Below are 23877 nucleotides of genomic sequence, written 5' to 3'. Positions count from 1 at the left end.
CGAATAGGAAGGGTTTAGAGGGAAATGGGTCACGTGTTGCCAAATGGGACTAGATTAGATTGGAATATCTGGTTGGCATGGACAAGTTGGACCGAAGGGTCTGTTTCCATGATGTACATCTCTATGACTCTATGGTGATTTTGGAGGGAGGTGGGGTGGTGATGGGGGTGGGGTGGGGGAAATGAGCGAGCAGATAGTTGGAGACAGAGCTCAGAGAGACCGAAAGACATTGGGCGGACAAAGGGATGGGTGGTACTAAACCAGGGAAGGAGAAAAGTTGATTATGGGTACAATGAGGAGGTGAAAATGCATTGGCTACACTTAAATCAGTCCATGCTATGACAAGGTCTGGGGTGTAGGGGTGGCTAAAGGACGTGGAAAAACGTGTTCTCGGTGTAAAATGATTGCACTCGATATTGCAGGGTCCCTAAGTGGAAAATGACGAGCTGTCCTTTTAACATATGCTGAGTTTTGCTGGAGCACTGCAGCAAGCCTGAGACAGAGACACTGACCAGGGAACAGAGGGGTGGGTTGAAGTGGGGGGCAACTAGAAGCTGAGGGTTATTTTTACAGACAGAACATAGGGGTTCTGCAAAGCAGTCATATGTTGACTGGCACTCAGGTGAAGGGAGGGCATTCAATCTCCACATGGGGCAAATCTGATGGATTTCTCAGGGGGTTGGAACCCCCTCAATATATTTATAAGTAGCTGCAGTTTGTCAGTCACTCTCCGTAGCCTTGTCCTACATTCCTTTAGAAATCTCCTCCCACCATTTAAGTCCCACAGCTCAGTCATTGTCTTTTTTTGTTTAGAATCCCTACAGTGGGGAAACAGGCTATTTGGCCCAACAATCCACACTGATCCTCCGAAGAATAACCCACCTAGACCCATTCCCTTACCCTATTACTCTACCTTTACTCCAGACTAATGCAGCTAAACTGCACATCCCTGAACACTATGGGTAATTTAGCATGGCCAATTCACCTAATCTGCTCATCTTTGGACTGTGGGAGGAAACTGGAGCACCCAGAAGAAACCCACGCAGACATGGGGAGAATGTGCAAACTCCACATAGACAGTCACCCGAGGCTGGAATTGAACCTGGTCGCTGGCGCTGTGAGACAGCAGTACTAACCACTGAGGGACTGTGCTGCTGTTTTAATCCAGCACTGGTGGCCATTTGTTCGGCCAGAATGACGGATCCCTCTGGAACATCCTGTACTATTCAGTCCCGTCACCTCAGACTTTGCCTGCATTGAGAATGTTCCTCTCTCAATTGTGGCTCCACTCTCAGCTCCTCTCTCCTCCCTGCTCTGCCCACCACCACAACGCCTCTGACATATTTCTGAGTTACAGTAGTCACCTAAAAACAAAGAACATCTGTACAACACTTGCCACAACCTGCTCACTTCCCAAAGTGCTTTGCTGCTAAACCTTTGATGTACAGACACTGCTGTAACACAGAAACATGGGGCATACAGCAAACTCTCAGAAATGGCAACGACAGAGTAACCAGTTAATGTTTTAGCAATATCGGATGAAGATTTAATTTTGGTCAGGAGAACGTAGCAATTCTTCTTTTAACTTAAAAATTACACAACACCAGGTTATAGTCCAACAGATTTATTTGGAAGCACTAGCTTTCGGAGTGCTGCTCCTTCATCAGGTGGTTGCGTAACTTCCTGATGAAGGAGCAGTGCTCTGAAGGCTAGTGCTTCCAAATAAACCTGTTGGACTATAACCTAGTGCTGTGTGATTTTTTTTAACTTTGTCCACCCCAGTCCAACACCAGCACCTCCAAATCTTTTAAACAGTTTTGAGAATCTTCTGTATGCAGCTCAGGGCCTCAGTCTCAAATGATAGATGGTACTACCAACCATGCAGCACTCCCTCAGTACTGCACCGTGCATGTCATCCTAAATCACATGCTCTGCTTTCTGGAGTAGCCTTGATCCCACGGCCTTCTGACATGGGTCGGGGGGGTTACTAATTGAACCATGGCTGGCCACTTATGCTTAAGGTTGCAAGAGCATCGCAAGAGAAGGGCGGACGCCAAAAATATCTCAAAGTAGTTGATCCGAACATGATCTGGATATTGCTCACAAATGTTCTTCGATTTCTAAAGCTTCTTACGTGCTGCTCTTCGGTCTTCGTGCCGGCAACGCAGGCGTGGGCTTGTACCCTGGATGGTTGAGACTGCTGGCCAACCTTTGCCTGGCCTCGCACCCTGCCACGTAACCCTGGTGTAGTTTACCCATCGAATTCTCAAGGCACAGCGCCGACACGGCAGACGTGTGGTGAGCTTGGGCGAGCTTTTCCAGCCGTTTGACGATCTCATACTCAGGAAGTGCAAGGGTATTAACGTTCAGGCCCAGTATTCTTGAGACAACCTCCCGGAAATCCAACAGCTGAAATAACAAACGTGCAACAGTTGGTGAATTATCCAGTTGGGAAACACACATCTTTGAATGGACAGGTATTCCGCTTCCCCCCTCCCCCAACCCCTGCTTTTAGCAAGTTCACTTTACGCCACTTCGGTTTTACGAAAGACCTACATTAGTACCTGCTTTCGTTAACCGAAAGAAATCCAAAGAGGATTTTCGCTTTGACAAAAAAAGGCAAAATTTTTCACATATAAATGGGCAGCACAGTAGCTCAGTGGTTAGCACTGCTGCCTCACAACACAAGGGAATCAGGTTCAATTCCAGTCTCGGGTTACTGTCTGTGTGCAGTTTGCACATTCTCCCTGTATCTGCGTGGGTTTCCTCCAGTTTCCACCCACAGTCCAAAGACATGCAGGTCAGGTGAATTGGCCACACTAAATTGCCCATAGTGTTAGGTGCATTAGTCAGAGCAAAATGGGTCTGGGTGGGTTACTCTTCAGAGGGTCAGTGTGGACTTGTTGGGCTGAAGGGCCTGTTTCCACGCTATTGGGAATTTAATCAAAATTAATGCTTTTTGGCTTTACTCCATTTCAGCTTATGGAAGGTTTCACTGGAACGCTCTCCTGTCAGATAGTGGGGGAAACCTGTATAACTTTAAACCAAGACATGGCTTAATAAATCAGGACTCAGTTAAACTGCATCACTCATCCACAGCAGATCATCATCAATTTCCTTCAAAAGGATTCAGGTTTAAAATGTAGAAATAGTAAGAACTGCCTGCATTTATATAGTGCCTGTCATCGAATCAAATAAATTTACAGCATGGCAAGATTACATTGGGTTCATCATGCTTGCGCCAGACAAATAAAATGTAGTAAAGTGCCTCAGAGTGCCTCACAGGAACGTTATCATACACCATTTGGTACAGAGCCATGCAAGGACACTATCAGGACACACGGGTCAAAACAATAGCCTAAACGGAGCGTCTTACTGGGACTGGGAGAGGTAGACAGTCAGAGTCTCAGAGAGGGGATTTCAATCTTACAGCCAAGACAACTGAATGTATGGTCACCAAAGAATTAGCCATGGAAAAGGACTTGAGAATCCTAATTAAGGATTCTTTTAAGGATAACATGCAGGTTCAGTTGCCAGTTAGGAAAGCAAATGCAATGTTAGCATTCATTTCAGGACGGCCAGAATACAACAGTAGAAACATATTGCTGAGCTGCAGGCAGCTCTGGTCAGTTTTCGGCCCCATATCTAGGGAAAGATCTGCTGGCCTTGGAGGGGGTCCAGAGCATGTTTACAAGAATGATCCCAAGGATAAAGGGCTTGTCACATGAGGAACAGTACAACAGTCTGGGTCTGTACTCGATGGAGTTTAGAAGGATGAGGGCGGATCTCATGAGCCTGACAGAATACAGAGAATTTTGAGGTAGACAATAGTTGTCGGCAGTTTGTAGACGTTTCCTCAGGTAGGTAGAGTCACGGCCATTGGTGGTTCTGAATACAAGAAGGATATTAAACAGGCGTTGTCAGACTGGGAGCCAATGTCAGTCAATGAGCCCAGAGTGAAAGGGACTTGGTCAAGGTTACAAAAATGGGCCTGAGAGTTTTGGATGAGCTGGCATTTACAGGGGCTGGCAGAATGGAGATAGGCCAGTGAGCAGAGATTCACCTGAGGTGTTGAGGGGGGGGGGGGTCAACTAAGATGTGAATATTTCCTAAGGTACAGTCAGATGAAGTAAAAGGACAATGTGGTGTGAGTGCCATTACATACTTCATGGCATATCTGAAATTAGGAAAATATGTTTCATTTTAGTCTCTCACTCATGGGATGTGAGTATTACTGGCTGGGCCTGTGTTTATTGACCATCCCCAGTTGACCTTGAGAAGGAGGCAGTGAGCTGCCTTCTTGGGCTGCTGCAGTCTTTGTGCTGTAATCGAGAAGGTTAAGGAGGGAGCTAACGGAGGCATTCAACATGATGAAGGGTTTGAGAGAGTCAACAGGAAAAGACGATACCCAATGGTCAGTGACAAGGGGGTTCAAACTGAAGAGCGGAATGTAAGGAGATACTATTAGAAATGTTTTAAAACAAGTTATTAAAACAAGGGACAATTTAGTATAAAAGGAGAAACAAACAGTATTCAAAAGACAATATGAGAAATATTGGGCATTATAAGACTAAAGTCGGCAACTCCAATTGAAGAGTTAACACTGACATAGAGATAATGACTTAACCGGTTCCCTTCTGGGCAATTCTGCTGATTGATTTTGACTTCAGTAACCATGTTAAATGTGAAATGCTTATTGCTATGAGGAATGGACAGTATTATCAAATATAATCAGACTGTCCTCCAGGTCCAACATTGGAAATGAGTGGAATCCACAGAGAAAAGGTGCAAGCGACCATTTGATGAAATGATGAGGGGAATTTGAGACAATCCCCACTCGGTGTTCAGGACACAGGAGCTAAAAATAACTGCTGCTGGTCTTAGTAAGAAGATAGGTAACATCTCACTCAATAAGATCATTAGAAATAGGAACAGGGGTAGGTCATTTGGCCCCTTGAGCCTGCTCCGCCATTAAACAGGATTCAAGGCAGATCCAATATTCCTCAGCTATCTTTCCTGCCTTTTCCCCATCACAATTGATTCCCCTACCAAATCAGAATCTATCCATCTCAACCTTAAGTATATGCAAGGACTTTGCCCCCACACTTTGCTGTGGCACGGAGTTTCATAGGCTCTCAGCCGCCTGAGGGAAAAAAATTCCTCCTCATCTCGGTCTTAAATTGGTGTCCCTTGATTCTCAAATCATGCCCTGTACAATGTAGGAAAACGTTTTCCCACTCATATTGGCAGCTTCCTAACCCCAGTGCTTTTTCAAAATTCACAGTTTGAGACTTTGAGAAAAATTGCCTCAAGCTTGCTAAAAGCACCGGTGATTTGCAAAGAGAAACATCAAGAAATATTTAACAGTTTGATGCACTAAAGACAGCTGAGGCTCATCAGAGTAGTGGAACTGGCAATGCACACCATTGTGGTTTAGGTAGGAATGCAAGACTTAGCATAAGGGACAAGTATTCAAAGTATCTGCCACGGAAAGAGAATGGTGAGATTATAAAAAGCGAGCCAATGGGAAGATGAATTAACAGAGAAGCCTAAACAGAAGGATATCTAACTGCAGCAAACATTTCAACCCACAAGTTTAGAAAATGTTAGCTATTTCAGCATTTACACACGATATTCCTCTGCTCTAATTTCTGGCGTACAGTCATTACAGTACAGAAAGAAGTCATTCAGCCCATCTTGACTGTCCGTAGGCCCGGAAGTATCACTGGGAATGTCCAAGTCTCTCAATGTCACTCAGTATATTTTAACTGGCTGGAACTGGGTCATGGATAGAAGCAATGGAGGTGTCCAAAATGGGGAAGGGTTTGGATATAAAAAATAGTAATGTTTTACTCGGAGGCAAGTTGGTAGCAAGTGAAGGGAAACTTAAGACAGATGGAGGAAAAGCTGGGAGATTATTGCTGGGATAGACAAATGAATAGAAATGTTGACTCACTTTGGCTTGAATCTCTCTCTGCCTGAAAGAGTGGAAGCAGATGCAACAGTAGTTTTCAGACTGGTATACACGAAAAGGAACATTTACTGGGCCATAGAGCAGATAGAGCAGAGCCGTGTGGAGCCTGAGATTCACTGGACGGCTTCTTCGAAGAGCCAGCACAGGAGTGATGGGCCAAAGGGCCTCCTTTGTACTCTCTGGTTGTATGAAGTAAATTGAAAATAAAGCGTATGGAAATAGCATATGGCTATACAGCAAAGGTTAAAAGAGAACCCAAGAGACAAAGGTTTTAATGAGGCAATATGGAATGTGTGAACAGTTACCCATCCATCATTATAGTTGAGGATCAAGGTTCCCGGATTGTGGAGTGTGAGAGGGGAGGCTCCCTGAGACAAAGAATCAGTGACTAAGCCACAAAGATTCCAATATGTGAAGCACCTAACAACGGGAAACATTGTGAATGGGGGAAAGGAACATTGTCCAGTTATCAATCCAGAGCTCCCATTGGCCATTGGTGGAACTTACAACTGTTGGCACAGGGGTGGCTCAGTGTTTTGCACTGCAGTCTTACAGCACCAGGGACCCAGGTTTGATTCCAGCCTCTAGCGACACTCTGTATGGAATGTACACATTCTCCCCATATCTGCATGGGTTTCCACCAGGTATTCCGGTTTCCTCCTCTTTGGAGGGTCGGTGTGACTCGACAGACCGAGTCACACTACCACACTGTATGATATGGAGAAGGGATGAGGGGTAACAGGAATGCAGGTATCATAAAGTCACAGAGATACAAAGCACAGAAACGAACCTTCGGTCCAACACATCCATGACAACCAGATATACTAACCTAATCTAGTCCCATTTGCCAGCACATGACCCATATCTCTCTAAACCCTTCCTATTCATGTACTCATCCAGATGCCTTTTAAATGTTGCAATTGTACCAGCCTTCATGACTTCCTCTGGCAGCTCATTTCATACACGCACCACCCTCTGCATAAAAAGATTGCCCCTTAGGTCCCTTTTATGTCTTTTCCCTCTCACACTTAAATCTATGCTCTCTAGTTTTGGACTCCCCCACCCTGAGGAAAAGACTTTGTCCATTTACCCTATCCATGGTTCTCACACTCTTATAAACGTCTATAATGTCACTCCTCAGTCTCCGACGCTCCAGGGAAAACAGCCCCAGCCTATTCATTCTCTCCCTATAGCTCAAATCCTCCAACCCTGGCAACATCCTTGTAAATCTTTTCTGAACCCTTTCAAGTTTCACAACATCCTTCCTATAGCATGGAGATCAAAATTGCACACAGTATTCCAATAGTGGCCTAACCAATGTCCTGTACAGCCACAACATGACCTCCCAACTCCCGTACTCAATGCACTGTCCAATACAGGCAAGCATATCAAATGCCTTCTTCACTATCCTATCTATCTGTGACTCCTCTTTGAAGGAACTATGGACTTGCACTCCAAGATATCTTTGTTCAGCAACACTCCTCGGGATCTGGCCATTAAGTGTTTAAATCCTGCCTTGATTTACCTTTCCAAAATGCAGCACCTCACACTTATCTAAATTAAATTCCATCTGCCACTCCTTGACCCATTGGCCCACCTGACCATTGTATTCTGAGGTAACCTTCCTCGTCATCCATGACACCTCCAATTTTGGTGTAATCTGCAAACTTACAACCATACCTCCTATGTTCACATCCAAATCATTTATATAAATGAATAAAAGCAATTAACCTAACACCAATCCTTGTGGCACTCCACTGGTCACAGGTCTCCAGTCTGAAAAGCAACCCTTCACCACCACCCTCTGTCTTCTCCCTTTGAACCAGTTCTACATCCAAATGGCTAGTTCTCCCTGTATTCCATGATATATAATCTTGCTAACCAGTCTCCCATGGGGAACCTTGTTGAACACTTTACTGAAGTCCATACAGATCACATCCACCATTCTGTCCCCCTCAATCTTTTTTGTTACTTCTTCAAAAAACTCAATCAAGTTTGTGAGATACAATTTCCCACACTCAAAGCCATGTTGACTATCCCCAATCGGTCCTTGCCTCTCCAAATGCATGTAAATCCTGTTCCTCAGGATTCCTTTCAACAACTTACCCATCACTAATGTCAAGCTCACTGGTCTATAGTTTCCTAGCTTTCCTTACCTCCTTTCTTAAACAGTTGCACCACGTTAGCCAAACTCCGGTCTTCTAGCACCTCAACTGTGACTATCCATGATACAAATATCTCAGCAAGGGGCCGAGCAATCACTTCCCTCGCTTCCCACAGAGTTCTAGAGTACACCTGATCAAGTCCTGGGGACTTACCCACCTTTATACATTTTAAGACGTCCAGCACCTTCTTTTCTGTAATATGGACATTCCATCAAGCTGTCGCTATTTAGTTCCCCATGTTCTCTGACTTCCATATCTTTCTCCACACTAAACACTGATGCAAAATACTTGTTTAGTATTTCCCTCATCTCCTGTTGAAGCAGTCAACCCCAGGGAAACACAAACTCTTTCAGCACATCATAAACCTCTTCATGGGCAATGAGATATGGGTGAAGCATAGTCACTGTTGTGCAAGGTAGGAAATATGGCAGCCATTTTATTCCCAGCAAGCTCCCATAAACAATGAGACAATGACTAAATAACGTATGATGCTGGTTGCTGGATAAATATTGGTCAGGTCACTAGGGGTTTCTTGGAATAGTACCATGGGAACTTTTAAAACCACCTGACAGGGCAGGTGGGGTTTTTCTAACTGGTCATCTGATACAAGGCACCTCCTACAGTGCAGCACTCTCTCAGCATCCCAATTGAATGGACCTTATAACCAGGTGGAGGTTAGAAAGGGGGAAAGCAATAAGAAGTAGATCTTTAAAAATGTAAAAAGCAGCAAAGTCAAATTACAGAACAAAATATTTTACAATGCTTGTTTTTCTTTGATGTCTTGTTTGGTGCAGGCAATAGTGTTATGTAAGCGACATCATACAGGGTGTGAAAGACAAGATGTATTTTCCAATTAATGAGCACAGTTGATTCATCACCTTGTTACTGTATTGGTGAACTGATGGCAAATGAAGAACAGGAAGAGACGACATGGTACAATCTCTCAAGTTTCTGTAGCTGTGAATCTATTGGGAGTGACTCAGCCTTTCTCACATTGTTTCTCCCATGTACAGATGAGTCTTTCCACATTAAAGGTGAAGGTGAAGTCACCATAGACCTTCTGGACAACAGAGCTGCTCTCTCACTAGATAGAGAGAGAGTGAGAGAGTGAGAGAGAGAGAGAGAGAGAGAGAGAGAGAGACAACTGGTGGTAGTTTAACCAGAGGGTCTCAGGTGAGGGGACAGGTTGAGAAGCAGAGTCATTCATGGTAACCTCAGCCAACTGAACCCACACTGTTGGCATCACTCTGTAATGCAAAGCAGCCATCCAGCCAACTGAGCTAACCAGTGATGATATCATGAGCATGTCTCTTAAAAGTATACTGCATATTGACCATGAGACACAACACACACCTGCACAATCGATGGGAGCTAAGAGTTAAGAAGGTTCCAGAAAGAAGTGTAAAAGATTGCATGGTTTTACATGTTTACAGGTACTCTTTCTGTTTGCATGGAAAATTAGCTAAGCCCCTGACGGAAAGTGCTTGGAATTCTCCCTGAGGAAGATCCGAGCTCTGAAGAGGAAACGGTTGCCATAAAGATGGAGGGGACAGCTTAGAAACTCCCTGCGGTGTCATGGTTATTCCAAATGTGTCATTTACGTAGCCTGTGATTTTCCTGGTAATTAATGTTTAATTTATGTTGATTCTGAGTTGAAGTAAAAACGAGAAACAATACATGCTCAGTAATGTTTTCAATCAAGGACATTTAGTTCTTGTGGTTACACACACACACACACACACACACACACACACACACACACACACACACACACACACACACACACACACACACACACACACACACACACACACACACACACACACACACTCAAGCAAAATTGCTGTTATAAAACTTCATCTCCTATAGAGCCTCATTAACCGGGAGCACAAATCTAAAGTTTCAGTGGGTGGTCATTGTGCTGACCTGATACACATTCCTGGGGTATAGGATCTTACCACCAGCAGGAACTGGTGTAACGCTCCCTCCATTTTCTCTCACCCGTCCGACCATTAACCAGGTAACCAACCTGCAGTAAATGGACTTGGTGGCCTGAACGTCTGACTTGGATGTGAATTAGGCTGTTCCAGTAACGGTGTTGGAAGTGGTTAAAATTAGGGTGGTGAAGTTGCACTCTGTCCTGCCTGTACAGTCACATCAATTCATTTCAAATTTCTGTGCCAAATTGCGTCAGATACACACCTGATGCCATACAGTTCAAACACGGTATTCGATGTTCCTATAACTTCCTTAAACAATGAACTAATGAATCACAAGTTTAAAACTGACTTTAGAACCTCATCTAAGAAATTATTGTCACGATGGGTTTAACCCACTCCCAAATGTCCACTCCTCTCCTGATTGCCTTCTACTCAGGTTCTTTGCGCACCCACACTGTCCATTGAATCTGTAAAATGGCAATAAGACATTCGCAGTCCTGGCTGCCTGACTTTTTTCTCCACCCTGTTGTGCAGTGGAAGGTGCACAAATCCTCCATGAAAGCCAGTGAGGCTGTTTCTCCTGCTTCCTGCTGAAGACAAGCCTCGCATTTTGCAGTGTAACACTCCCTCTCCTGGGCAAATGGAGCTGGAAAGCAACCGCAGCTACCAAGAACATACAGCACGGCAACGGTCATCAGTACAAACCACATGCATTCTTCTACAACCAAGGTTTAACCATTCTTCCACATTTCCATGCTCGATCATTAACAGGGCATTTTATTTTGTCCCTGCGATTATAAAAGTGTGGCAGAGGTACAGTGTGCCATGTAGCCATGATGTAGCCACCCAATTCAATACCCGTTTTTAAAAAAATGCCCCAATGGAAAACTCTCCTGTGCCAGGAGTATGGACAGGAAAACAGGTACAGAAGAAGGCCACTCAGCCCTCATAGCTCCTGGACCATTCAATTAGATTATGGCTGACCATTATCTCCACTCTGTAAATCCAACCTAGCACAGTACTCATTGACGGCATGGTAGCTCAGTAGTTAGCACTGTTGCCTCACAGCGCCAGGGACCCGGGTTCAATTCTCGCCTCGGGCAACTGTCTGTGTGAAGTTTGCACATTCTCCCTGTGTCTGCATGGGTTTCCTCTGGTTTCCTCCCACAGTCCAAAGATGTGCAGTTTAGGTGAATTGGCCATGCTAAGTTGCCGGTAGTGTTAAGTGCATTAGTCAGGGGTGAATTTAGGGGAATTGGTCTGGGTGGGTTGTTCTTCGGAGGGTCAGCGTGGACTTGTTGGGCCGAAGGGCCTGTTTCCACACTGTAGGGAATCTAATCTAATACACCTAACCCCCAAAAACTCCATCCAGCCCAGTCTTGAAAATTTCAGCATTTCATGTCTTTTGAATATTTTTAATCATAGACCGAAATGGGAAAAGGTCTTCTTTGGTATCAAGGATCATTGGAGGTTTGCTACATATATTTTTTTAAACCAAGTAACCTAACATTCATTGCAAAGATCATTTGCTCGGCTGCTGGTTCCAGCTGTGGTTGGCCTGTCATCTGCGGAGGAGCCAAAGGGTGTGTACAAACAACAACTAGTTGATTGGTCTGTGGACTGGTGACCAATTATTGATGACAAAGATCTTCTGCCTGCCAACAGCTATGTGATTGGTTCTCAGGCAGCTGAGCAGTCTGCGGCCATGAGCAACACAGTGAAAAAGTATCAAATCTCCATCAGCCCAAGAGCTGATTCTGTTCTCAACAGCAAAAGCCACTCTAAGGCTGAATAAAGCCAATTTACTTTACCTTCAGTAGTTGCTGTAAGCTTTTAACTAAGAAGTCAGGAATCTTCTATGAGTGTGAATGGCTCATCCCGTGCCTCCTGCACAATATTTGGAGAAAGAAGAAACAAAAGATACAGCACGAGAACCATCTCAGCAAATCTCATGGACAGGAGCTATTGAACTGCTTTCCCAGTCTTTCCCTCCATCTACAACATCCATTCTTTTTTTCTGTGTGCGTCTGTCCATGTGGGTAAGTGCATGCCGGGGGAGGAAGATTATAAGGGGACTAGAGTTTAAAGTCATAAGTGGGTGGTTTATTTCTGATGCCTATAATTAAAGTCTGTTTACTTGCAATAAGTAGTTATTCTTGGTAAGTACAGACACCTGGACCATACGTTTTGTCATGATGAGAAAGTGGGCACTGCAGATGCTGGAGATCAGAGTTGAGAGTGTGGTGCTGGGAAAGCACATCAGGTCAGGCAGCATCCGAGCAGCAGGAGAATCGATGTTTCGGACATAAGCCCTTCATCTGGAATGAGCATTCCTGATCCCTCATTCCTGATGAAGAGCTTATGTCTGAAACATTGATTCTCCCGATTCTCAGATGCCGTCTGACATACTTTTTGTCAACCTAGGTCAACCTGACTGTGGAAATAGCTTCATTTCCAGTGCGCTGCCCCACTGAGGTGTAACACCCTCCAGTGTCCATGGCCTTTTTGGGAACAGCTTTCCATTATTCTCTGTGTGAAGACGTGTGGTCTGCCTTTTTACCCATGAATGGCCTGGCTCTAATGTTAAGATTAAGTCTCATTATTCTGTAATCTCATACAAGAGGAAAGAACTTTTCCACATCCATCTTAGAAACAATATTTTAATGTTTTAGACCCCACAATCAAATCAACTTCTAAACATGAGGAGCACCTACTGTGTTTCTGAAGTAGTCCCATAATTTCACCTGGGGGAAAGGATGAGGGAGAGGAACCTTACAGAGTGGGTGGCCAGAGATGGTACTTGAGATCAGCTACAGCAGTCATTCATTGTACCGCATTCAAGATCCTCCCAATTTTCAGGGAGATTTCCACTGAGAGAGGTCAGAGAGCAGTGCCACACTGATCTTTGTATTTAGTGTTGACCCTGTCCCTCACTGGGCTCATCTCTGACAGCACCACCTGGTAACAGTTACTGCAAAAGGCCAAAAATGGCATCAATCCATCACACACATTTAGCTCTTGCACATCTAGTTTCCCCACCCACACTTAACTGTGACCCTGCCCATTTTCCCATGCCAACCTCTCCTCACCAACCCTGGAACTGTGCTTTGACTCTAGTCAGTACTCAAGAGTGAGAGAACTTGTCTTTTCAAGAAGCATATAGATAATAGTTCTTGGGGCTAAACAGGTCTAAGGGTATAGGGTGAAAGTGAGAACAGGGTACGAAGTTGAATGATCAAACTGAATGGCAGAGAGGGTCAAAGGGCTGAATGGCCTCCTCCTGTTCCTATGTTCAATGTTTCTTCTCAGTTCATGGCCTCAGGACATCAAACCTTGACACCAACACAGTATTTTTAAAATTCTAGATACTGTTGTATTGCAGGAAGCACCAACAATGTACCCATAAGAACAGCCTACAAACAGACTGGAATAATGAGCGGATCATCTGCAGGTTGAGGGGTAAATGTTGATCACAGTTCCAGAAAACCTCTCTGGCTCTTCTTTGAACAGGCATGGCATCCTTTCCCCATTGAGAAGGCTCGGAAGAGCTTTGGTTTAACATTTCACCCCAAAGGCAGCATGTACCATCGACAACACAGCCCTTCCTTATGATTGCACTACAATATCACCCTACATGAGGTGCTCAAGACTCGGGAGTGGAAGCTAACCCATTAGAATTCTGATTTTGAGATATTTGAGGTACAACTGAGCTACCATTTAGATTAGATTATATTAGATTCCTTACAGTGTGGAAACAGGCCCTTCGGCCCAACTAGTCCACATTGACCCTCCGAAGAGTAACCCACCCAGACCCATTTCCCTCTGACTAATGCACCCAACACTATGGGCAATTTAGCCTGGCCAATTCACCTGACCTGCTCATCTTTGGACTGTGGGAAGAAACCGGAGCACCCGGAGGAAACCCACGCAGATGCAGGGAGAATGTGCAAACTGCACACAGACAGTCGCCCGAGGCTGTAATCAAACTTGGGGCCCTGGCACTGTGAGGCCCTGGCACTGACCCACTGTGCCACCCCATTGTCAAAACATCTCACTGCTTCCATAAATGGAAATATTCCACTTTTCACATTGAAAACTGAAACAAAAAGTGCTGGGAAAGCTCAAGCAGATCTGGCAGCATCTGTGGAGAGAGAAATGGAACAAATCTTTCAACTGCAACCTGACTCTTCCAGCACCACTTTTATTTCAGATTTCCACTGTCTGTAGCATTTTGCTTTGATTTTTGTGACTATCCCTACCTGTCTCTCTCTTCTGGCCACTTCCTGCAGGGCTTGTTTGAGTGTCTTCAGCTCGCTGCCCACAGCTTCCAGAATGTTCTGGGCTCGCTCTTTCTCCTCCTTTGCCTCAAGCTCAGTGAAGTCCAGGTCTGATTTTGTGGCGTTGAGCTTTTCTATGGCTGTTTCCTTCAAGGTCTCCAGCTTCCTCACAGATTTATTCAGCTCATCTATCGTTTTGCTCTGCTCCAGCGTTTTGATCTGCAGGGACATCACAGTGAAAGGCACTGCTATTGAATGGAATTGAGCACAAAATAACCAACAAGAGGATTTTCCATGAAACCAAGGAAAGCAATGCAAACACTCATCTGACATCCCACTACACAGCTGGGACTACATTTCAACACCAACCAACTAATTCAGCATAACGTTGTATGGTTATGCTCCTGGATTAGTTCAAAACCCACTGTGACCACTTCAAATATGAATTCAGCTTTAGAAAGCAGGCAACAGTAAAAAGGACCGTGTTATAAAGTGGATCACAAATGTCCTTTAAAGAAGGAAGCTTGCTGATCCTTTCCAGTCAGTTTCTGTGCCTGATAATAATTAACTCTTGAACTAGGAGGAAGTGAGAACTGCAGATGTCGATTCTCCTTCTCCTTTGATGCTGCCTGACCTGCTGCGCTTTTCCAGCAACACATTTTTAAGCAATAATTAACTCTTACCTGTCTTCTGAAGTGACAAAGAAGTGATACAGTTGTATCACCACTTTGTTGGGTAAACTATGGATAGTCAATGCATGATGGCTTGCCCTGCAGTTGTATTTTATCTCCCAGATCTACGCAGAGATAATACGTTTCTATATGAGCAAACGTTGTAATATCTGGCACCCGTGGGACCAGGAGTATACTGGCTGATTAAGTAATCAAGGAGTCCACATAATTAATGTAAAAACAAATAGAACATAACAAACATAATGCAAAGGTATACACATTACTGTTATCGCGCCTCCATCGGCAGAATGGAACAGAAGGTAGTAGTGCATGGATTGTAGCAAGACTGCGAGGATACCTGGAATTACCTTAAGCTCCTGAGTGTCAGAGAGTTTTGCTTTCAGATCTAAGCTAGAGGACTGTGCTGCAACGAGTTCCTTCTCAAGGCGTTCCACCTTTTTCTTCAGCTTCCGCACAGTTAAGTTGGCCTCGTCTCTCTCCACCGCCAGTGCAGTCTGCGTTTGTTTCTCTGTATCGAGTTGTGCAATCTTTCTCCTCAGCAGGTCCATGTGCAGCTCTTTGCTAACTAACTTGTCTTTCTGGGCTTTCAGCTGGAAGAGTAAGCAGAGTCAGTCTCCTGTAGCTTCTTAGACTGGAGGTGATTCATTTCTTTAAAGAGACAGTCAATAGGCTTTAGACTTTGTGTCAAAAGCAGTTCCAGTGACATAAGCATAGAATCTAAGCTGACATCTGAGTACATTATTGAGGGAGTGCTGCAGTGTTGGCGATGCCAACATTAGGATGAGAGTTTAAACGCCCTCAAGTGGCTGTATGTGGTCCTGCAACAGTAAGACGAGTAGGTGTCCTTCCTGTCCTAGACGATGTTTATTGCTCAAACAACATCAACTAAACAGATTATGTAGTCCTTAACTTAATGCTGTTGTGAGAGCTTGCAGAAATTGGCTATATTACAAAGTCACTGCATTTCAAAAGTGCTTCAGCACCAAAGCACTTTGGGATCCCCTGAAGTATGCTTTTAATTTATTTAAGACTGAATAGAGGGAGCTATCTGTCCATTTACCTGTGCTATTCCTAACATGGGACTGTTTGATTCCTAAATGTCACGAATTCCATTCTCCAGCATCAGTCTCCCTTACCTTCGAGTTTATAAACATTTTCGAGAGAGAGAAAAAAAGTCTGAAAACAGCCTTTGGTGGAAATGAATTTACAAGTCTGGTGAAGAAAGATTTTCATCCTGGGAGGCTCTCGATTTCTATTACTGTGTGCAGCAGTGCTTGAGAAGCTTTATCTGCAAGTTTAGGTTTTAACTCTGAATCAGCTGGACATAACAAAAACTTGCAACTTCCCGTCTCTGTTAAGGCTGTGGAAAAGAAACAAGAGGTGACTTGATGATGGGGAGTTGGGAGGAGCCAGATAATATTTTCAATTCAGAATCTGAATTAGTGTGAACGTATGTATCAATAAGATTCATCGCTCATGGTGCTGGGAGTTCAATAATTCTTGGTTGTATGAAGTATTGGTTCCAGTTTACACGGAGGAACTGATTAAACATGCTCCTGCCTGATAACACTAGACTCCTAACCACCTGAGAAAGTCCTCTCTCCTGAGCCACAGGTCCCAGTAGCCCCTTCAATCTCCTTCCCGAAGCCAGGTGAACTCTACTCCTTCATTAACTCTATCTAAATACAAACATTTGAATTTGGGGGTTATATTTATCATCTACTGACTCAGAAGTAATGTGGCCAGATTTGTGATTCCACTCCCTAGACAGCAATCTCCTATGGCGGATCACCCGAGCATTCTGACTTTCATTGCAGAAAAGTCAATGAAGTGATCACTGCTGTCTCCGGTGTTGTATGCGCAGGAGAGTGGGGCACAAGTTTGCAGATGAAAATCCGTCCTGTCATCAGACAGCGACTGATAGATAGAGTCATACGCACGGAAACAAACAATTCATGATGACCATAGTCCCAAACTAAACTGGTCCCACCTGCCTGAGCTTGGCCCATATCTCACTAAAGATTCCTTATTCACTCACCTTTCTAAATGCCTTCTAAATGTTGCAACTGTACCTGCACCCACTTAGAGTCACAGAGTCATAGAGATGTACAGCATGGAAACAGCTGTTTGGGTTCATCTTCGGTTCAGCTCTTCCATGCCGACTAGATATCCCAACCCAATCTAGTTCCACCTGCCAGCACTTGGCCCATATCTCTTTAAACCCTTCCTGTTCATATATCCATCCAGATTCCCGCAATTATACCAGCCTCCACCACTTCATCTAGCAGCTCATTCCATACCCACACCACCCTCTGTATGATAAGGTTGCCCCTTAGGTCCCTTTTAAATCTTGCCCCTCTCACCCTAAACCTATGCCCTCCAGTTCTAGACTCCCCCATCCCAGGGAAATGACTTTGTCTATTTATCCTATACACGCCCCTCATGATTTTATAAACCTCTATGAGGTCACCCCTCAGCCTCTTCCTCTGGAAGTTCATTCCACACGCAAGTGTAAAACAAATTGCTTCTCACATCTTTTTAAAATCGTTCTCCTTTCACCTTAAAAATATGCCTTTTCGTCTTGTTATCCACCACTCTAGGAAAAAGGTGCCTACCTTATCTATATCCCTCATGATTTTATAAACCTCTAGAAGGTCACATCTCAACCTCCTACGCTCAAGTGAAAAAAGTCCCCAGCTTAGCCAGCCTCTCCTTATAACTCAAACCCTCCATTCCTGGCAACATCCTGGTAAATCTCTTCTGAACCCTCTCCTGGTTAATAAAATCCTTCCTATAACAGGGTGACTGAAACTGGGCACAGTATTCCAGAAGAGGCCTCACCAACATCCTGAACAATAAGAGGATGGATGGTTGGATAGATAGACAGACAGATGGGGATTATGACAGGTAGGTTGGGTAAAGCAAGAGAGGGTATGGTAAAGTAAGTTGTATTAGGTTGATAACGGAAGAAGATTGAATGGATGAGTGAGAGCTCGAGTTGTTAGAATGCAGAAGAATCATAACTAAGGAATCTGTTAAATTTTTGCTTGCTTGTAATGTTAATAGATCACGTGACAGATTTACCATCAGTCAGATTAATTTGACAATAAGAAGAGTTGTAAATCTCTGATTATTCTACCTTTCTCTTCAGGTTGTATGTAAGGGTCTTGTTCTCAACAATGGCCTCATTCTCCATTTTAACCAGCTGATCAGCCCGGGCAAGAATTGCATCCAGCTGCATATCAAAGCCAATCTCTGCTGTCACCCTCTCCAGTTTCATCCTCTCCGCTATGTCCTCCAAGAACTTCAGATACTTTGTAGAGAATGAACAGAGTTACTTTGCATGCATTTATTTGCAAACACATTTTAGTCTTTCAAATGAAGATATGGAAACATTCAGATAAATTATTCCATGTTTAATGCTCACATCAATCCATATTTAAATCTGGGCTCCTTTTTAGTTACAGTTATGCTTAAACCCAAACACCATATCCTCAAACACAGCCTCAGGCCCCAGCATCTGTGCACTTCACTAGATGAGTTCAAGGGATTGGGTCAGGGTGAGGGCATAGCCATTTTTATTCTGTCTTGATAACCAAAGAAGATTGTGCCTTAGTAAGAGAACCAACCATTCTAAAAGAAAAACCATAATTTAGCTGGCAATCCAGCTTTGCAAAATACTTGTCAATACTCTACTCAATGCTCACACAGTTTCCTGGATTCAGAACACTTTTTAATTCATTCGTGGGGCGTGGGTGTCACTGGCTTGGGCCAGCAGTTATTGCTCATTTCCAGTCGCCTTTCAGAAGGTGGTTGTGAGCTACTTTCCTGAACTGCTGCCGTCCACATGCTATAGGTAGGTCTACAATTCCCTTAGGGAGGGAGGTCCAGGACTTTGTTCCAACAACACTGAATAAACAGCAATATATTCCCAAGTCAGGATGGTGAGTGGTTTGGAGGGGAACCTGCAGGTGGTGGTGTTCCTGGGTCTGCCCTTGTCTTTCTAGATGGAAGTGGTTGAGGGTTTGGAAAGTGTTGTCTAAAGCTCTTTGGTGAACTTCTGCAATGCATCTTGTGGATGGTACACACCGCTGCTACTGAGCATGATATCCCAGAGAGGAAACCTAGAGCAGTTTGAAAGCATGGGCAGTCGAACACTGGCATAGCCCTTGGCACTCAGTTTTAATCCTGGTACCTACATTTGAATTTGCCAACCTTCATTTGCGACAGTTCTAAGAGGCCTTAGCTGAAGCAGGAGAGGAGATGGTTTATGGGAGTTAGCGAACTCGTATGGTAGGGGGCCATGAGTAAAGCTGGGAACTTTGCAATCTGAAATGTCCTGCCCCTCGGGGTTAAAGAGGAGGCTTGCTAACACAAAGGAGGAAAGAGTGGAGGTTGGAGGAAAGCCGAAAGGAGCCCCAATCTGTTGGGGGCAAACCAGGACAAGTGTCAAAGCTTTCTGTTTGGTGTTATCAAAGCAAATTGGATGCTGAAACAATCAAACAAACTTGGTCCAGCAGAACCCATTACTTTCTGTTTGTCCTGGCTCAAGGTATCACACAGCACATCTCCGCTTAGCAGGTTTCCGTCCAGGATTCGAACTCTCTCCTGAAGTTCTGAAAGTCCCAGATCTGCCTTGGTGCAACGTTGCAGTGCAGCTTGGTGCAGATCCACCTGCCTCTCCAGTTGCTCGGTCAGTTTGGTCACATTCTCTTCCAACCGTGACACTGTCTGGGAAAGACATGAGAAGCACACATTTAAAGCTCACCGTCACCCTTTGGAATTAGAGACGTATGTCATTTTGATGGGTTATTCAGCACCAGTGGGCAAGAATATTTCATTGAGGTTCTAGGGCATGATAGTCAGCATTTCCCACATAAAGCTTCAAGGTAAATATTGGTGGAAACTTAAAACAATGACCTAGCAAAACCACACTGTGCATTAGTGTCCCAAAAAGACAATAAAGATGGAGCTGCCCGTCTACTCTAATTGTGTGCATTATCATCTTAATCAGTGTGATGATGCTGTCAGTTTAAGAGGTTATTTTGTCCTTTTTGTTTGAAGAGAGACTGTAAGGCACAGGTAGTAACTGGCTACTGAAGACCTCGTGAGTAAACAGCTTGGTTTTTTTTAAAATAAAACAGCCTGAATGGGTGTGGCCAGCTCTCCCAGACCAGGATTTCTGAGCAGCATCAGAAGCTATTGGGGTCTCAAAAAGAGTTGGATGCTTCAGTGAATTCTGGATGTAGGTATGCTCGCTGAGCTGGAAGATTCGTTTTCATCAACAAGCAAACCTACATCCAGAACCTCAACCTGAGCTACAAATCTTCTCAAAACTCGCTTCAGTGATTGTCTTCTGGCTGCTATTCTCTCTGAACTTTCCCTTGATGTTTATCCCTCCTGGATGGGAGAACTGCATGCAAGAAATTGTGTTGAATTTTGTTTTTGCCGAGGGGTGTGTTTATGGGATGTTACCATATTGGAAACATTAATTAGTTACTGTTTCTATTAAGCTTGCCAGTAGAGTTAAGTTCTTCTAAAGTCCTCTTTCTTTCGTTGTATTTTAACTATGGTATTTAAATAAATGGTGGTTTTCTTAACGTTGAGTAGTTTAACCAGTCGCATTGAATCTGGAACAGACACTTCACATTTACCTTTAAAATAAGACAAAGTTAGGGTCTAGGTTTCCTTCCAGGAATATTTTGAGGGAGTCTGGTCTTGTCTAGCTGTATATGAAATGACTCCCTCTGTTCTGTCTCACCATGCAATGGCTATTCTGTATCCTGAATCCCAATTACTCACCATAGTTTGTTTTCATTTTAACATCGTTGTTGATAGTATAGTAGTGGAAAAGCAGAGCAGGTCAGTCAGCATCCGAGGAACAGGGGAATCGACGTTTCGGACATAAGCCCCTCATTAGGTTTCCTGATCATTCCTGATGAAGGACTTATGCCCGAAACTTCGATTCTCCTGCTCCTCGGATGCTGCCTGACCTATGCTTTGCCAGCACCACACTCTCAACTCTGATCTCCAGCATCTGCAGTCCTCACTTTCTCCTATTTCATTTTAACATGCCTCTTTGTCTGAATTTACGCATCCAGAGGATATAGTACCTTGGAACCTATCCCGTCGAATATCTTTATACAATCAAACCCTAAATTAGATCACCACTGAAGTCCTTGAACTTAAGGGGATAAAGCATGGCACTGCAAAAAGCACAGCAGGTCAGGCATCTGAGAAGCAGAAGACAGTTCATGTTTCGGGCATACCCCTTCTTTAGTCTTGCAGCATGCTTTATCAACTCTGACTCTCCAGCATCTGCAGTCCTCATTTTCTTCTAGTACCATAAGGGGATAATAAATTCAAGCCAAGTGTATGGAATCCGCTGTCATCATTTAAGTGCTGGTAAAGTTCTAATTATATGATTGGAGTCCCGTCCACAGTCAGTGTATGTGCTCTGAGTTCACTACTGCTGCAGGTGAATGATGGGAGCAGCAACTATCAGTGAGGAGAAAAGGCTGGGTACTGTGTCATCAGAACTGAAGATTGAAGGATAAGCAATGAATTTAGTTGGCGCAAAATTGAAAGCATGAATGCATTTGCTGCATGCATGATTGTTGCATATGTGAGTTCTCTCTTCTCCCTCTGCACTGTTCCTCTATCTTCCCCACTTTACGAAGATGCCTGCTTATCATTCAATTTTCAATTCTAGGTAACATAGCTAAAAGATTTGCCTGCCCTCTGCTCTTTGCCCAGAGAGCTGCCAAACACACACCATTTTCTGTTTAAGTTTCAAGCCTGCAGATTTCGCTTTTTCCTTCTAAATCTGCTTAGAATATTTTCGTGGCATTTACAAGCACTTAAACATTGGCTGAAGTCGGGGCTGTGTCCAGCTAATAACCTACATCGAGGGCACTCCCACCCCCATAATACTGTGCAAATACTGAATAACTAGTCTCCTCCATTGCATCACAGACACAACATAATGCTGAGCATGTTTGCGTTTCAGTGACTCCATCACTTCTTCTGAATGACCATTGTTACCTGACAATTAATAAAGATGTTCCAGTTGATATGCACTTGGCACAAGCAGAACATAGTGCAGACACTTTCCCTAACTCAGTACTTTGTCTGGTCGTTTATGCAGTTGCTGGTACTCCTGGGTTGGTTTTAAGATCCCCGCCTATTGAACGGTTATACAGATGGTCTCGGAATGAACATATAGCGGGTGTCCCAACATCTGATCCCAGTGAACAAAGCTCTGAGCCTGTATTTGTAAGATTTCCAGCGAGGCTCATGATGTTCAAATGTGCGGATGCCATTGAACTGTTGGTATGACCTGAAATTGGTCTCTCAAAGGCTAATTGTACCCCGCAAGCTCATCATGCATTTATGTACCACGGTGCATCATTAAGCAAACTGTATAACAAGACTGCTCCTTCCATAGACAAATACTGAGCTCCATAGATTGGCACCAGAGATTAGATACTCAACACCTACCCAGGAGTAAACAGAATTATACAATAATACCGGCATTCATAAGGGCCTGGCGCCAAGATATTAGTCACACAGCTTGAATTCGTGCAACTCAACGAGGTCCTACCCACTTGCATCATTTGTATCTGCAAGCTCGGACTCACAGGGAACTAGGGCCATGGGAAGGAGGCTCTGGTAGTACTTAAAGAGCTCAGCAACAGGAATGCGGCCACGGAGCTACAGCAGGAGACAAGATCATTTTCAAAAACTACAAATAAGGCTTTGATTATTTGCGAGACTTACCAAATCCTCAATGTGAGGAAGATATAACTAGTAGGAACAGGCAAACGGCTACGCAAATCAGGAAACAGTAATAGCAACACCCTGTTACTAATGTTGGTAACAGTTTCAGTCGTAGGTTGCAGGCAGTAGATCTGCTGTGGACATTAACATCTAAGGGTTATACAATGATCTGAGTCTGATTCGTAAGATGGCTGGCTGTATGTCAATAAAAGGATGTCAGTTACAATGTCACCTACCTATTCTACTCAACCAATAGGTGTATAGATCTCTTCCCATTTCCACCTTAATCTGGACAACTTTCCCAGAACCTGGTATGTGATGAATATGCAGCTGCTCCTATCAGATTCAATCCCCAGAGCTCTCATACTTGGAACTATTCTAGTAAATCACTTTGTACCCTCTGCAATGCATTCTCATTTTTCCAATAATGTGGAATCCAGAGCTATATACAATCCTCCATCGGAGGTCTAACAAATGTCTTGTACAAGTTCAACATCACCTCTCTGCTTTCGCACTCTATGCCTCTGTTAGCAAAGCCAAGAAAACTGTATGCTTTAATTACTGCTCTCTCTCTCTCTCTCTTCCCTCCTGCACTGCCACCTTCCATGGTCTATGCCATATACACCCGATCCCTCCACTCCTGCACTCACTTTAGAATTGTACCCACTATTTTCTGTTGTCTTTCAGCGTTCTTCTGACCAATGCGCATTACCTCATGCTTCTTTGCATTAAACATCATCTGGCACTTATCTGCCCAATCCACTAGCTTGTACTTATGGAGTTCCACACATGTCCTCCTCAGAGTTTACAATTCTTCCAAGTTTAGTGTCGTTTGCAAACTTGGAAATTTCCCCCTGCACACCAATATCCACATCATTAATATATATCAAGAAAAGCAAGGGTTCAAATACTGACTTCTGGGTAATTCCACTACAAACCATCTGTTAGTCCCAGGAGAACCTTCTCCCATTTTGATGTTTTCTCCAAACCGAGACATCTGTTAGCAGCAATAAATCCCTTTATCACCTAATTAGTGTCACCATATCACTG

At 44.0% G+C, this 23877-nt stretch overlaps 1 protein-coding gene across 1 annotated transcript in view; it reads right to left on the bottom strand.

Annotated features, from left to right (window-relative positions):
* Positions 1 to 1749: 1749 nt before the first annotated feature.
* ccdc170 (coiled-coil domain containing 170) overlaps positions 1750 to 23877 on the bottom strand; it is a 104926-nt gene continuing 82798 nt past the window's right edge. Inside the window, exons 9-13 of the mRNA XM_043696503.2 lie at positions 19579 to 19779; positions 18188 to 18361; positions 15396 to 15638; positions 14339 to 14575; positions 1750 to 2409 (exon numbers count right to left, since the gene is read on the bottom strand). Coding sequence (XP_043552438.2) covers positions 2131 to 2409; positions 14339 to 14575; positions 15396 to 15638; positions 18188 to 18361; positions 19579 to 19779 — 1134 coding nt within the window. The 3' untranslated portion in view covers positions 1750 to 2130. The remainder of the gene's footprint in view (positions 2410 to 14338; positions 14576 to 15395; positions 15639 to 18187; positions 18362 to 19578; positions 19780 to 23877) is intronic.

This window comes from Chiloscyllium plagiosum, unplaced genomic scaffold (genome assembly GCF_037043375.1).
Source record: "Chiloscyllium plagiosum isolate Xiang-an unplaced genomic scaffold, Cpla_swu_hap1 HiC_scaffold_10, whole genome shotgun sequence".
NCBI lineage: Eukaryota > Metazoa > Chordata > Chondrichthyes > Orectolobiformes > Hemiscylliidae > Chiloscyllium > Chiloscyllium plagiosum.
This window is presented reverse-complemented; position numbering and strand designations above follow the sequence as displayed.